Source organism: Mandrillus leucophaeus, unplaced genomic scaffold (genome assembly GCF_000951045.1).
Source record: "Mandrillus leucophaeus isolate KB7577 unplaced genomic scaffold, Mleu.le_1.0 Scaffold58, whole genome shotgun sequence".
NCBI lineage: Eukaryota > Metazoa > Chordata > Mammalia > Primates > Cercopithecidae > Mandrillus > Mandrillus leucophaeus.
This window is the reverse complement of record NW_012106252.1, coordinates 3041117-3056435: the sequence shown is the minus strand read 5'-3', so window position 1 is coordinate 3056435 and position 15319 is coordinate 3041117. Positions and strand designations below refer to the sequence as shown.

The window sequence follows — 15319 nt, the reverse complement described above, 5'->3', positions numbered from 1 at the left end:
GACTCCGTCTCAAAAAAAAAAGAAGTGGAAAGAAAAGATGGGGTGATACTCATCGGCAAGGGGGTGCAGGACAGCTGGGTCTCCTCTGACCAAGGGGGCAAGTTCCCCCTGCTGAGCTGCCTGAAATACCATACCCAGCTTGGCCTGCAGCATCCTGGCTGGGTGGACCCAAAAAGCCACCTAGAAAGTGGGAAAAGGAACAGAGGAACAGATATGGAAGGAAATAGAGTCTATCCATTCCCGTTTTGTAGTCAATCCTTGAACATCACTGGCTGCAAGCCAGATACCCCGTGGGTCAACGCCAGGCACCTGAAACAGGGGCTGCAGGTCTCTCGCTCAGACTATTGTGTTGGCAGAGCCCAGGTCGATGGGGTCAGAGGGTTCTTGGAGGTTATTTTCATGCAGGGGTCTTCAGATGTGGGCATGCTCCAGAATCATGCAGGAGGGTGTTCAAATGCCCACCAGCATCTGAGAACAGCTGATCTTGTCTATTGGTCTCCTTCTGTGGTTGAGGAAACTGAGGCCTGGGGGGTCTGGATGATGGTGACTGCTGAAGGCCATAGCAGGTTCAAGGGTGTCAACTTTATACCAATCCCCCTAGTCCCACAGATTGGTCTGTCAATATGGCCACAAGCCACACCCATTCAGGGGGTGGAGGGGGGCTCCTTGGTGAGTCCCTGGAGGTGTTGGGAAGGTGCACAGGCAGTCTCTCCCCTACATCCTTTCTGCATCCTGCAGCAGAGCAGTCACCAGGCTGATGACCTGCGAGGCTGGCTGGACTGTGTCATACTCCGCAAATAGGTGGCACACGTTCTCCTGAGGCTCTGTCTGGCTCTTGGCCACAAACCCAAAGATCCTGGTGGGGAAGGGCAGTCTGAGTGAGGGGTGGGACCCAGGGAGGCATCAGGCTGGTGGGAATGGGGTGGTGGGGGGCCCTCAGCCTGCACCTCATTCCTCCCTGCCCCTCCCTTAGCCAATTGGCTCCAGCACCTCCTTAAGATGGGGCTCCCTGAGAAAGAAGGTGCCTCTCCTGTCAGACTGGGAGATTTCCAAGTTCAAGCTCTGGGTTTCGTTTGTTTTGAGTGGGGGCTCCTTGAGGACAGGACCTGTGCATTCCCCATTAGAGTGGAAGCTCCCTGAGGGCAAAGATGCATCTTGATCATCAGACTGGGACATTCCAATAGCTTGAGGCTCCCTGAAGTTAGAGCCTGTACCTCTTGCAGAAGATTGAGGGCTCCCAGGCTCATGTCGCCTCTATCAGCCCAGAGGCTCTGAGGGCAGTGAAAGTCTTTCCCATCAGATGCGAGCTCCCTGAGGACCAGGGCCTGTGCCCTCATCAACACCTTGGACTATTAAAGTCAGAATGGGGCCTCTTTCCTTCTCTAGTTCCCTCCCCATGTTGGGTTTGGGGCCCTGAGACAGGGACCCCTCTTTGGTAACAGAGTAGACAGGAAGGCCTTACCAGGAGGGCTTGCAGTACTTCTGCCACCTGTAGGAAAAGAACACGATACCGAGTAATGAGGCTTTGCTCCATGCCACAGAACCCTGAAGGAGCCGCAGGACTGGCCAGCTGTGTCCCTGCCCCAGCACACCCCACCCTACCCTCATTCTGTCACCCTGACCCCTTGAGGTTCACAGGCTCCCTCTGGGATCCCAGTCCCAGAGTCGTCAGGACACCTTGGTGGGCAGCTGGGCCCTGGACGGCCTTCTTAGTTTGGCCCAGCCTTGAACTTACTTCCGTTGCTCAGGGTCCATACCACAGAAGCGGAGGGTAGTGAGGGGGTAATGGCGCCGGAAAAACACCCTAGGAGGTGGTGGGGAGAGAAGGGAAGCGATGAGAACCTGTCCCAGTGTCACCCTGCCTCCAGCATCTCTTGTTCCCCCCAAGCTCAGGTGCCCTGTCCTCCAAGAAGTCTCTGGGTTAGACCTCGACGACCGCTACGGCTTTTCCCACTGGGGGGTCCTGGTGCCCTGCTCCTGCCTCTCTCCTCTCATGGGACTTGTCTGCCTGTGTCTTATACTCTGGGGTTTTCTTTCATACCCCTACCATGCCATTTAACTTTTTTTTGGTCCCCTAACTTTTTGAGGACACGAATTACATCTTGGTCATCTCTTGTTTCTCCCTGTGAAGTGCTCAGCCCTGGATCAGGCTCCTGTTAGACTGTGAGATCCCGAGCCTGGGGAAGGGACGATCTCATTTCTCTCCGGGTCCCAATGTCAGCCAGAGTCTGGCCTAGGGAAGATGTTCCATCAATGGGCGCAGACATCATCAGCACCCATGAATACTAGTTAACTCCATTTTCCTTCTTTTTTTTTTTTTTTTTTTTTTGAGGTGGTGTTTCACTCTGTCACCCAGGCTGGAGTGCAGTGGGGCGATCTCAGCTCACGGCACCCTCCGCCTCCTGGGTTCAAGCGATTCTCCTGCCTCAGCCTCCCAAGTAGCTGGGATTACAGGTGTGCGCCACCACACCCGGCTAATTTTGTATATTTAGTAGAGACGAGGTTTCACCATGTTGACCAGGCTGGTCTCGAACTCCTGACCTCAGGTGATCCACCCGCCTCGGCCTCCCAAAGTGCTGGGATTACAAGCATGAACCACCACGCCCGGCCTCCGTTAACTCCATTTTCATCAGTCACGATAAACTGGGGCTTTGGCAGTGGATTGAGGCCTGGAGGAGGCAGGGAAGTTGCCTGGAGTCACTCAGCACATCACTGGCCCCGCTGGGTCATCCAGGACCCTAAACTTGACCTTCATCCCTGATCCGTGACTGTCTCAGCTATCCCCTCCAGCTCTACGCCGCCAGCCCTGCAGCCCTAGGGCAAGGGAAGGCCCTTACTTCCTCTGGACATCCGTCAGGGTGATGCCCTGCTCTGTGACTTTGAAGTGGACCACGGTGGGTGTGGGGAGGACGTCCCTCTCAAAGGTGGTGGAGATGGCCTTCTGCACGGCCAGGGCTCCGGTCAGGGTCTCCACGCTCACTGAGCTCAGGTACAGGGTGTGGCAGCCTGTGGGAGGCAGACACTGTGCTGGGCCACTGACCCAGGCCCAGGGGAGGGGGTGAGTCTCCTGTTCAGGAATCCAGTGGAGCTCCTCTTAGAGCCACCCAACAGGAAGTGGGTGTGTGGGTGATCACAGTCTGAGGCCAACCCCAGAGGGCTTTGGGATCTTCTGTGGCTTTGCATCGCCCTGGCTCCTGGCCCTCCAGCATGGGGCAGGGGAGGGGAAGTTGCCCTGTGTGTAGGGGTGCCCAGGAAAACATCCTTCTGTCCACACTTAACGACTGCCCTCCTCCCCACACCTCTACCCTCAAGGTCTTGGTTCATTGGCGACAGAAGGGACAGAAGACAAGAATGGGGAGGGAAGCCGTTCGTGCTCCGGGCATAGAGCAGGAGCTGTCACTGAGACAAGTGCTGATGTGTGCTGGCCTCTGGGAGTGTGGGTCAGGGACCTTTTCCCTGGTGAGGGCTAGAGGACTCAGACCTGACACCCCATAGAGGATCCCAAACCTGGAAACACCGCCAGGGCAGGCTCCTCAGACCCAGAGAGACTCTAGCACATGTGCACGTGCCCGTGTGCGTGCCGGAGAGACTGCAAGTTCTGCCACCCCACCACCCCCAACCCCACCCCACTTCCCTGCTGGCCTCTCATCTTGTTTTACAGGGGTGACGGGGGAGGGGGGGGTGGCACCTTGTTAAAGATGCACAAATGAAGCTGAGATGGGAAACACGTGTGGGCCTGTGCGTGTATGCGTGTGTGCGTGCATGCGTGCGTATGGGCAGGGTCAGGAGGTGCCCTCTTGGGGCACAGCCAAGCTTGGCATCTCCTGTCCTGTACCACTCACCTGCAGATTTCCTCTGGCAGGAGGCTGGGCTGTCTGTAGAGTCCGAGGCCCCATCTGCACCTCCCAGTTCTGAGCCAAGGCAAAGAAACAGGCCCCCCAAAGGGGCGGGGGTGGAGTGAATGGACCCCTCTCACGGGAACAGGCCTCATGAATCCCTTTGAAGATCTCCCACCTCCACCCCCATCTCCAGGAAGTGACTCAAACCAGGTGTGATTACCGTAATTAGGCAAACAGGCCACTTTGGGCTCCCTAAATGCTTAGTTTGCAACCCTTTTGATCTCTTCTTCCCCTCCTCGCCCCCCTACCTCTTAGATGGCTGCCATGATCTTGTCCTCACAGGCCCCTGACCTCCTCACTTCTTTTGGACCCTGTTGGCTCTCACCAACGCTCCTCTGGGACTCCCCTGCGCCGATGCCCTTCTCGAGGTTCTCGTGCATACCTTTGAGATGCTCTGTTCCATCTGAGCTGTCCCCCTACCTGGCTGTACGCTCTGGATAGGGCATGCTGATCTGAGTTCAAGGTCTGACTCTGCGGGCCTTTGGGCAAATTACTTAACATCTAGAACCGAATCCTTCCCTTCCCTTCCCTTCCTTGCTCTTTCTTTCTTTCTTTTTTTTTTTTGATGAAGTCTCGCTCTGTTGCCCAGGCTAGAGTGCAGTGGCGTGATTTTGGCTCACTGCAACCTCTGCCTCCTGGGCTCAAGTGATTCTCCTGCCTCAGCTTCCCAAGTAGCTGGGATTACAGCCACCCACCATTACGTCCGGCTAATTTTTTGTATTTTTAGTAGAGACGGAGTTTCACCATGTTGGTCAGGCTGGTCTCGAACTCCTGACCTTAAGTGATCCCCCTGCCTCGGCTTCCCAAAGTGCTGGGATTACAGGCGTGAGTCACCGTGCCCAGCCCTTATTTTCTTATCTGTGAAATGGGGATGATAACAGCAAAGTCTGCTTCACAAACTTGTAGTGAAGCATGAATGGGTGAGTGAGTGCTCAACAAATATTGGACCCAGAAAAAGAAAACCTCTCCAAACTATTTGATTTAGGCTCTTTCATCCTCTCAAAGCAGGCTGCTATTTATCCAACATCCATTCTATGCCAGGCATTGCGCTAAGAGCCTTGCCTGAGCTATCTCATTTAGTCTGCACAGCAATCCTATAAGTGGGTACCATGATGATTGTCCCCATTTTATAGATGAGGAAACTGAGGCTCAGAGAGGTCAACATTCTTAAATTTTCATAGCTAGGAGGTGGAGATGTTGAATGACTCCAGTACACGCAATTTTAACCGTGACACTAAAATAATCCACCAACAAGGTAGAAACGAACCCCATTTCTAGTGAGAACAAACAGGTCCCCCACCTTGGCATTCCCTCTTTGGGGCCCAGACCCACCTCTCTGCGGGATGGTGAGTTTGCAGGGCAGGGCCAGGGCCATGATGGAATGCTGGCACACGAAGGCAGAGAGGCTCCCTGAAAGGAAGCAAGCAGCCCTGCATGAGTAGAGCTTCCCTAGCCCACCCCACAGTTCAGAACAGAGACTTCGCTGGGCCCCTATCCCTGGGGAGCCTGGAGGCTGGGGAATCTCACCAAAGTAGGGCTCCTCATCGGCTCCTTTGAGATGCACTCCTTTGGCAGAAGACTCGATGAGGAAGTGTCGAATAAGGTCATTGCTGTCCTCGCCTGGATAGAGAAAGAAGAAAGTGCATTCGGATAGAATTCCACCTTGTGGCTGGGCGCAGTGGCTCACGCCTATAATCCCAGCACTTTGGGGGGCTGAGGCGGGTGGGTCACTTGAGGTCAGGAGTTCGAGATCAGCCTGACTGACGTGGTAAAACCCCGTCTCTATTAAAGATTAAAAAAAAAAAAAGCCGGGCGTGTTTCACACGCCTGTAGTCCCAGCTACTCGGGAGGCTGAGGCAGGAGAATCGCTTGAACCTGGGAGGCAGAGGTTGCAGTGAGCCAAGATTGTGTCACTGCACTCCAGCCTGGGTGACAGAGTGAGACTCCGTCTCACCGGAAAAAAAAAAAAATGCCACCTTGTCCATCCCCCTGCCTCTCACTCCCACAGAGGAGGTGCCAACACATCTGCTCAATGACTCCAGCCACACCCTCTTCAGAAAACCTTTCTCTTCTTCTTTTTTTGGGGGTGGGGTGGGGAAACCTTTCTGTTGCTCAAGAGTTACCAGGGATTTTTTTGTTGTTGTTAGACATTGTCCTGCTCTGTCTCTCAGGCTGGAAGTGCAGTGGCGTGATCTTAGCTTATTTGCCTCAACCTCCTGGGCTTAAGGAATCCTCCCACCTCAGCTTCCTGAGTAGCTGGGACTACAGGTGTGCCCCACTACGGTCTGGCTAATTCTTCTGTAGAGACAAGGTCTCACTGTTTTGCTCAGGCTGGTCTCACCTCCTGAGCTCAAGCGGTTCTCCTGCCTGGGCCTCTCAAAATGTTGGGATTACAGGTGTGAGACACAGAGAGGCCTAGGGAACTTTTTTTTTAAATTTATTATTATTTTTTTAGACAGGGTCTTATTCTTTGGTCCAGGCAGGAGTGCAGTGGTGTGATCATGGCTCACTGCAGCCTCAAAGACCTCCTGGGTTCAAGCAATTCTCCTGCTTCAGCCTCCCAAGAACCTGGGACTACAGGTGTGCTCCACCACACCTGGGTAATTTTTGTAGAGACAGGGTTTTGCTATGTTGCTCAAGCTGGTCTCAGACTCCTGGGCTCAAGCAATCATCCTGCCTCGGCCTCCCAAAGTGCTAGGATTACTAGCGTGAGCCACTGTGCCTGGCAAGGACACTTCTTAATTATTGTATAGATAAATGTTGACTCTTTGCTCTGGTTTCTGTCTCCTCCTGCCCACCAGGTCATCTTTGCTGGAGCCACGCTGGCCCTGGGCGTGGCAGGGGGGCGGGGGGCTGGGGGAGGCGAACAATGACCTTCTGACTCCTTTCCGCCAATCCACAGCGTTCTCCTCAGTCTGGGTTCATTGCCTCTTGCAAGGTGTCCTTTAGAAGCAACACCCTCCTCAGAGGTCACTTTCTTATTGTGACAGTGAGGCGTACTGTCAAGAACACAAGGCTGGGTGTTTCATCCTCCCTTTATCACTTAATTGCTCTGGGGTCATTAAGTAACTCTGGGAGCCTCCATTACCTCATCCATTAAATAAGAAGGTGCAATCCTGGGGTTTGAGTGAGGCCTATGACCCAGGTACTTTGCGTTGTAATCATGTTTTCGTCTGTCTCCCTGGTGAGGTGGCGTCTGGGTCTGATTCCTCTGTATCCCTGCAGCCTCACACAGTGCCTGGTGTGTGGCGGATGCCCTGTGGATGTTTGCTATCAAATGAGCGTGGGAGACCACAGGAAAGCATGTGATAAGAGCTATCACACACACGTGTGCTGAGCTCATACACACACGTGGTAAGCTATCACCCGTGAGATAAGCTAGCTACGCATATAATCACACATTAGGTTCCCTGGAAATGAATCCAGTTTGACTCCAAAGAGAGCAGCCTAGAGGGGGGCTGGGACCCTCCTCCTTCTCTCCCACCGGGAGGAAAAAGCAGGGAACTGGGGGCGGGGCTCGGGAAGGCAGAAGCACTCAGGCTTGCTGTGAAAGGCAGTTTTCAGGGTGCCTTGGGGCTGGAGGGCATTGGAGAGAGTACTGGAGTGGACACTTCTCCTAGGTGCTGTTTTAAGACTGGTGCCATGTCACCCTGAAAGCTAATGCCAGAGCCAGGACTGGAAGCCACCACACCCCGCTGCCTCCGTGAGACTTTGAGCGAGCACAGAGACAGATGCATACCTGGTCGATTCTGGGCAGATGGGGGAACCTCCTGGACCTTCAGGGCCAGGCCGAAGGAGCCTCGGTATGAAGAGCTGTCCCTTATGACAAAAGCCCCTGGCTCCTCCTTCCTCAGCAGCTCGATTGCTGGAACAATCCTTGAGTCAGAGATGGACACCGCCCCACCTGGACACCCTCTGTCCCCCTCTGTCCCCCTCTGTCCCCCGTAACAGAGCAGATGTTACAGAGTCACCTTTTGTCCCCAGGAAGTTCTTTCTACTGTCAAATCTCCACCACTCTTGCTGTGGTTCCTACTTCCTTGGGAGGTTATGAGGTCAGCAGGACATCCCCCTCCCCTGCTTCCCTGGACCCACTATTTGCCATTGCTTAACTGTAACCCAGGGCCCTGCCTGATGCAAAGTGCAAGACCCAGATCCGATTCTGGGGTCGCTCATGCTTCCTTTTACCTTGCTCTCGGGTGATGTTTGGCTTAAACCAGTATTTAGATGTGTCCATCACGAACTTCATGGTGGGCTGCATGTCCCTGGTGGGACCTGGAGACAGACAGAGAAGGGGGACCCTGTAGGCTGGACAGATGGGAGCTGAGGGATGTTCACCAGAGAAGGCTGGAGACCCTTCCCTATTCTATTGCTCCAAGGTCTCATTCGACCACCATCCCAGACCCTAACTCCATTGTATCTCCAAACTGCCTACGAGAGGGAAAATCAAACAGAAGGATGCCACGGTTTGGTGCATCTAGAACTCAGAAGTGCCCTTGTATCCTTGGTAATGAATAAAAAAATGAATAGATACAACCTTAGTTTAAGGAGAAATGGTTTCTCAAATCTAGTGTTGAGTCCCCTGGTGAGGACTGAAATAAGAGATAAACAAGGAATTCTCAGATGCTTCCTGTTTGATATCACATTCTCCTCCGTCTTCATAATCCTAAGAATTCCTCAGGGGAATATTCAGCTTGGAAAAGAAAATGGCAGAAAACGTGAAGGAGAGGAAAATAGCAGATCCGGGCAGAAAAACATGCCCCTGGGAGGTGGGAGGCTGGGTCTTGACTCTGATATGGGATAACCGAAGCTCAGAGGGAACCAAGTGGACTAAACAACTTCTGAGGGTCTTTAATGTTCCAGTTGCCTATGAAATTAAAATGAATGTTGTTTTGAGAATATTTTGCAGAATTTGAGAAGATCTGGGGGGTACAGTTAGTGATATTATGGGACCAAAGCAGGATGGGAATATCACTAGGCTAAGTAAATGTACTCTTTGAGATGCCAAAATGGCCATTTCTCTGGGTCCCTAAGGCAGAGAGCAGTAGCTGTCAACCTTGGCGGCTTGAAAAGGAGTGTTGCGACCAGTTACTCTCAAGTAACTCATTAAAAAAAGGTACTGAAATCTGCAACTGATTCGTCCTAGGAAATCGATCAGGGCAGATGCAAAGGCATGCTGGAAGTGTCATTTTCTCCTGCTTGCCTCCACATGGCTTTGTGAGTGGGAGTGAGCAGTGGGCTATAGTAAACATTTCACCCCACTCCCCCAGAGTTGCCTTGATGCCTGTGAATGTCATGGCCAAGTGGGGGCTGAGAAGCCCTCCGATGGCCGAGGGAGGGGGAACAGGGGGTTGGCAGGGGACTCTGCTCATGGGAGAGGCATCCAGAGGGTGCTAGAGCTTAGCTTCTGTGTTTACTGCCGTAGATTCTGGTTGATTTTGTTCTCCTTGGACGCCTGTGGTCTCAGACTCCGGGAAGGAGGCTGTTTGCTGTTTTGTGGTTTTCAGCTGTCTGAACTGGAATGCATTGTCTCTATTGCCCCATCCACCCCCTCTGCGTTCTCGTCATCCATGAACGTCAGAGTCAGAACTGACTCGCCCTCTTGCTCTCCTTAAGTTAGTCATCAAGCACATCCTGAGGGTCGCCTGGCTCTGTCCTCTCTCCTCCACCCCCACTGCCCCACCCCGGTTCAGGCCCCTGCTATTCGTTGAGCTGCCAGGGTGATCCATTGAGTGTGCACCTCTGACCCCATCACTTTTCTGTGTGAGGCTCACTGATGGTACCCCATTGCTTAAAAGGCAAATTCCATTTTTCTTTCTTTTTTTTTTTTTTTTAGTTTGGCATTGAAGGCCTTTCACAATCTGGCTTCAAATTACTCTCAATGACCTGAACCTGCACCCAACATTCCGGCATTTCCTGAACATGCCATGTGCTTCCACACCTTCCCGACTGTGGACTCCCTGCTCTCTCTGCTGGGAAAGCCTTTCCTCTGCTTCTCTGGCCACAAACTTCTGATCCACTTCACAGATCCAGCTCGGATGTCGCTTCCTCTATTCTCCAGACTGAAAGAATCATTCCTTCTACTTTGGCCCATATGATTGAGAATATCTCTTTACCTCCACATTTATCCTACCCTACCATGAGGATTTGTGTTTGTCTCTTTCTAAACTGTGTCCCTTTGTGCGTCCTCGCTACCTGGCATAGTACCAGACACACAATAGTTGCTCAATAAATGTGTTGACTGGCTGTTGCAGAAACCTACTGGCACTTTATCTATTCCCCCAAGCCAAACCTTACATTGCTTGAAATATTGGTTTACAACGTACCCTCTGGGCATGTGGTGAAGGGGGCATCTGACAGGGTCTGGCTGTGGCTCCTGGTGCCTGGACAGACCTGGTTGCTGGGAGAAGCAGCTCCAGGTCGAACAGAGCTCTGGTGTCCTGGGCTCCGCTGGGGTGGAGAAGACCCTGGTTCTGGGCAGCCGTTGATCAGCACAATGGGTATGTCCACCATGGAGTTGGTGATGGATGGGGGGCAGCTGCTGGCATGTTCTTTGGCCAGTGGTGGACAGTGGGGTGCTCTGGGTTGGCCCATGGTTAGGGTGGGGTTTCTGGGAGCCTGGAAGTCACTGGGTCTCGTACACAGGGACACTGAGCCAAGGCTGTGGAGGCTGGAGGAAGAGCTGGCTGGACTTTCCAAGGATCTGGAAGATGATTGATGACTGGAGTTGCTGGAGTGCAGGAGGGACTGGCTGCTGCAGCAGGAGAGTCAGACAGGTTGTTAGGGCAGCAGGTGGCTCAGGGGCTAGAGCCAGGCTCTGGATCTGGTGATCTGGGTTCCCGTGGCTTTGGCTAAATAGAACACTGCATACCCCACCCCGTACAGCCCACAGCAAAGTGCACCCCCACCTAATCCTTAAGGGATGGTAAGGATACAGAAATGTCCCTGGATGGTAGGGTCTTTGGTCATTTAAAGTAGCCGATGAGCTGACCCCTGCAGGCTTTGGGCATAGGCTGGCCCCCATTCCGTCTGCCTTCCCAGTCAGGTCGTTCTGACTGAGCTGTCGGATCAGGATCTCCCCAGGCCCCCATGACTCCCAGGAGCCGTGCAGATGGGCTGGACCTACGCTGGACCACAACGTGGCTGATGCAGAGGGAATTCCCCAGCTGCAGGAGGAGGCCAGCTTCCCATCCAGCCAGACTTCTCCCCGAGCTCAGAGGCCTGTGCCAGTGGGCATGGCTGTGGAATCCCCAGCCTCTGTGCCAGGGACTGCCTTGGCCAGTGGCTTTGGAGGTGGAGTGGGAAGCAGAGTCCTGTGGTTCGGTCTTCCTGGGGCAGAATGGGTGTGCATGTGCCTGCAGTTCTGCTGTGAGGTCTATAGAGAATTGACCTGGGATGATTGTAAGCGATGCCCAGGCAGGGCATTCCCTTTTGGTTTTGGTGCATGCCCAGATTTTGCTCAGAGTAGGGTGCCTTTCAATGATTTTAGGGGATGTGTGCGTGTGTATGTCTGTGTGTGTATGTGTGTGCAATGTTAGAAGCTACCGAACCTACCTTCCAAACATGTAGCTGACATCAGACGCTGGGCTGGCTGATAGCACGGAGATCCTGCTGGCCCGCTGTGGGGCCAGGCCTCCCAGCCGCTTCTCCAGTCTTGGAGAAGCCACCAGTGGGGAGCCCAAGCCATGGGGGCTCAAGGCTTTGCTCCCCATGCAAGGGATTGAGATACTGGGGGAATTTGGGGGTTGAGGGGAGAGACCCTCTGAGGGGGGCAGAGGGCGCTGGTGCCCCCTGCCCTGGTTCCCAGAGAAGATGAGACTCTCACTGCTGCTTCGTGTCTCTCGGGGGACGTCTCTGGAAAGGAGGAGGCCACCACTGCGAGGGGAGCCGAAGGGTGGGGTGACAGAGGGGCTGGAGCAGCGTTGGGGGCCATCATGGCACCTTGATCTGGCGGAGGTCACCTCGATGTACTTTATGTCTTTGGGGGAGAAAAGCAGAGCATTGGTGAAACGCAGGAGCCTGGACTCATAGAACAGAAAGGCTGGAAGCGTCCTCAAGGCCATTCTGTCCCCTCTTTTATAGAGATGAGGAAACTAAGGCGCAGAGAGGAGAGCCCAACTCCATCTTCAGGGCCCAGTTCCAAAGTCACCCTTCCTGTGACAACTTCTCTTGGGTGAGGAGATGCCGTAGAGGACCGAGGCCTTGGAATGAGACAGACCCAGGCTTCAGATCTGGCTCTGCTACTTTTTCTCTGAGAGAGTTTGGCCAAAAGACTTCACCACCCAGGGTCTCAGTTTCCACACCTGTAAAGTGGGGCAACTGCATCCAGCCTCTTGTTGTTACAAAAAGGATGAAGTGACACTTGTGCAGGCAGCACAGCACTGTTCTTGGCACAAAGCAGGTGCTTAAAAATTGGGCAACCCTCTCCTTTGTCTGTGCCCTTTTCCTAGGTTGAAATGGCCACTTGATGGGTTGTACCAGTGATACTTTCTGATGCCTCTGCTACTCAGGGTGTGTGAAAGTGGTTTCTCTGAGGCTGGGCGCGGTGGCTCACATCTGGAATCCCAGCACTTTGGGAGGCCGAGGCGGGTGGATCACCTGGAGGTTAGCAGTTCAAGACCAGCCTGGCCAACATGGCGAACCCCATCTCTACCAAAACTACAAAAATTAGCCGGGCGCCTGTAATCCCAGCTACTTGGGAGGCTGAGGCACAAGAATCGCTTGAACCGGGGAGGCAGAGGTTGCAGTGAGCTGAGATTGTGCCACTGCACTCCAGCCTGGGTGACAAGAGTGAAACTCCATGTCCAAAAAAAAAAAAAAAAACACAACAACAAAAAAACGAAGTGATATTTCTGTACCTGCAAAGAAAGCAGGGGTTCCCAAGCTTGGTTACACACTAGACTCACCCCAGGCTGCGCCTCCTGCCAATTAGATTAAACTCTCAAGGGTGTTAACCCAGGCCTCAGTTTTGTTTGTTTTCCAGTTTTTCAGGTGAGTGCAGTAGACCATGAATGGCCCAGCAGGACCATATCACCTGGGCTCCACCCCTACGGAAACATAATCTGCATTTTAGCGAGGTCACCCAGGGCATGTGAATATGCAGTGGAGTTTGAGAACCCTGCTTTGGAGCAGGCACTCCCTGAGCGCAGGGCTTGCTGCATTCTTGAGCTATGGATCTCCCGGGGGATCGTAACTGGTACACAGGGATCACCCAACACACCCCAGGCTGCCGACTCGCTCCAGCGCCATTTCCACTCCCTGGTCAGGGCACCCGGGACTCTTGGGATTCTGAGGCCTTGTTCCTCTCCCGAGGTCAGCCTAGGAGTGGGCTGCTCTGCGGTTCTCCCTATGGTGAGGATGAACACCTTTCCTCCTGACCTGGGGGAGGGGAATTGTCCTTGGTCTTGTTCCAGCAAAGCTGGAGGAAGGTGGGGGTTAATGAGCTGCTCTTTTCTGAAGAGTGTGAGTCTTGCCTCTGGCTTCCTGGCATGGAGGCTGGGGAAATTGGGGAGAACGTGCACCCTCAGCTCCCACCTGCCTGGGGCCCTGGCACATGTACTGTTCCTCCCCGTTATGACTGTGGAGCCCCAGCCTGCCCCAGCCCGCTCCAGGGTAGGGCCATCTGGCCCTGCTCACGGTTACTGCCTCTGTCTGAGCCTGCTTGGGCCACACGGAGGGGGTGGGGAGTTACATCAGATGAGCAAGGGCTGGCAGCTGACCGGGGCTTGCTGCTCAGCGGGTGGAGGAAGAGCCTGGCTTTGTAGCAAAACAAACCTGGGGTGAGTCCTGGCTTTGCTGCTTTTCAGCCAAGGGCATTGTGTAACTTTCCGACCCTCTCTGAGCCTCTGTTTCCTTATCTGCAAAGTGAGGATCTGAAACCAGTCTTCCAAGGCTGTGATGAGGATGAAATACAATAGCCTGGAGCCCGGCCCATGGTGAGGCTCGAGAGAGGAGCCTTTCCTACCTGCCTGCTTTTTGGGGGCAGTATTGGCCAAATGGAGCCCTCTTTCTGGCTAAGGTTGGGGATCTCTCTGCTTAGAAAGATGACTGCAAGGTGAGACTCTTTGGGGGACTGTATGGTGGGCTCCGGAAGAAAAGAGATCTTGGAATGGGCTGGATTCTTCTGGAAGGCTGGAAAGCACAACTTCAATTTTTATAGGACTTTATAGTGTTTATACCCATAATCTCCTCTGAACCTCGTACCAGCCCTTGAGCAGGGCAGGCATTATTTTTTACAGAGGAGGAAACTGAGGCTTGGAGAAGAGTGGGGATGGAGCTAACACTTAGTGTACAACGATGTTTCATAGAGACTGGTTTTTACTGAGTGCAAATGTGCCGGGACCACTACGAACACATTGCTTGTATTAGCTCTTTTAACCCTCGTGACAACTCTATTGAAGTAGGGAATGCTATTAACGCCCATATAACAGATGGGAAATCTGGAAGGCTCAGAAAGGTGAAGTGAGTTATCCGATGCTGCACAGCCAGGGAGTGTTGCTAAGCTCTGTTTAGGGACTGCTTCTTCCAGGATGAGCCCTGCCCCAAGGCCTTGCCCCGTGAGAAGGTGCTTGGCTGCTTTGGGGAGGATCTCTTGGCCTGGTGAAGCTCTGGGCTCCCCATTCACTGGGTCATCTAAACATCCACCAGGGACCTTGCTGGGGGCGCTGAGTAAGGAGAGTGGGAGGGGAGGGAGGAGCCCCGTGCTCACCTCCTGTGGCTGTCCCAAGGTGGGTGTAGCTGGGGGGGGGTGGGGCTGGGGGCCTCCACCCACCGCAGGGGTGTAGTCGCTGTTTACTGGCCTGTGGGGCAAGTCTGAGCAGTGCTGGGTGGGTGCCAGCACCAGCCCCAGGCAGGCGGGTGAGTGGAGGGAGGGCATGTAGGTGAGGGGTGGAGAGACAGTTATTAAACCCCCTTCATTTGGGCTGGTAAACAGCCTTGTCTGGCAGAAATTACTGGAAAATGAAAGTGGCGGCCTGTTCCAAAGATGGGGTGGGGGACGTTGGAGAGGATAAAGGAAGGGACATGGTGTTTGCTTTAGGAACCACATTCCCTGTGGGATGGGGGCGCCCAGGACAAGTTTAAAGGAAGGCAGGAGCAGGGAACCTGGGGAAGGTTTGTGAAGCGCCCAGGAGGATGGGTCTCAGAAGAGGAGCCTGCAGGCCGCCTCCAACCTGATGGATTCTGTGATGCCCCAGAGGGCAGAGGACTAGACTTTAGAAAGAGAGAAAGGACAGTGGCCTACGGAGCCCAGACGGCTGCGGTTTGAGGCCTGACCTGTCTCTCCCTGGCTGTGTGACTGTGAGCCATCACACACCCACCCTGAGCCTCAGTTTCCTCATCTGTAACAGGAGGTTTCCACTATTTCCTTCAAAAGCCAGACACTGGGATCATGCATTACATGGACTCTTTTTTTTTTTTTTTTT

General features: G+C 53.7%; 1 protein-coding gene across 1 annotated transcript in view; it reads right to left on the bottom strand.

Moving 5' to 3' along the window:
* Positions 1–216: 216 nt before the first annotated feature.
* The window catches only part of TNS4 (tensin 4), a 24218-nt gene continuing 9115 nt past the window's right edge, over positions 217–15319 (bottom strand). The window contains exons 4-14 of the mRNA XM_011998941.1: positions 11451–11874; positions 10223–10650; positions 8085–8171; positions 7639–7764; positions 5427–5519; positions 5232–5309; positions 3843–3911; positions 2838–3006; positions 1736–1804; positions 1463–1489; positions 217–856 (exon numbers count right to left, since the gene is read on the bottom strand). Coding sequence (XP_011854331.1) covers positions 715–856; positions 1463–1489; positions 1736–1804; positions 2838–3006; positions 3843–3911; positions 5232–5309; positions 5427–5519; positions 7639–7764; positions 8085–8171; positions 10223–10650; positions 11451–11874 — 1712 coding nt within the window. The 3' untranslated portion in view covers positions 217–714. The remainder of the gene's footprint in view (positions 857–1462; positions 1490–1735; positions 1805–2837; positions 3007–3842; positions 3912–5231; positions 5310–5426; positions 5520–7638; positions 7765–8084; positions 8172–10222; positions 10651–11450; positions 11875–15319) is intronic.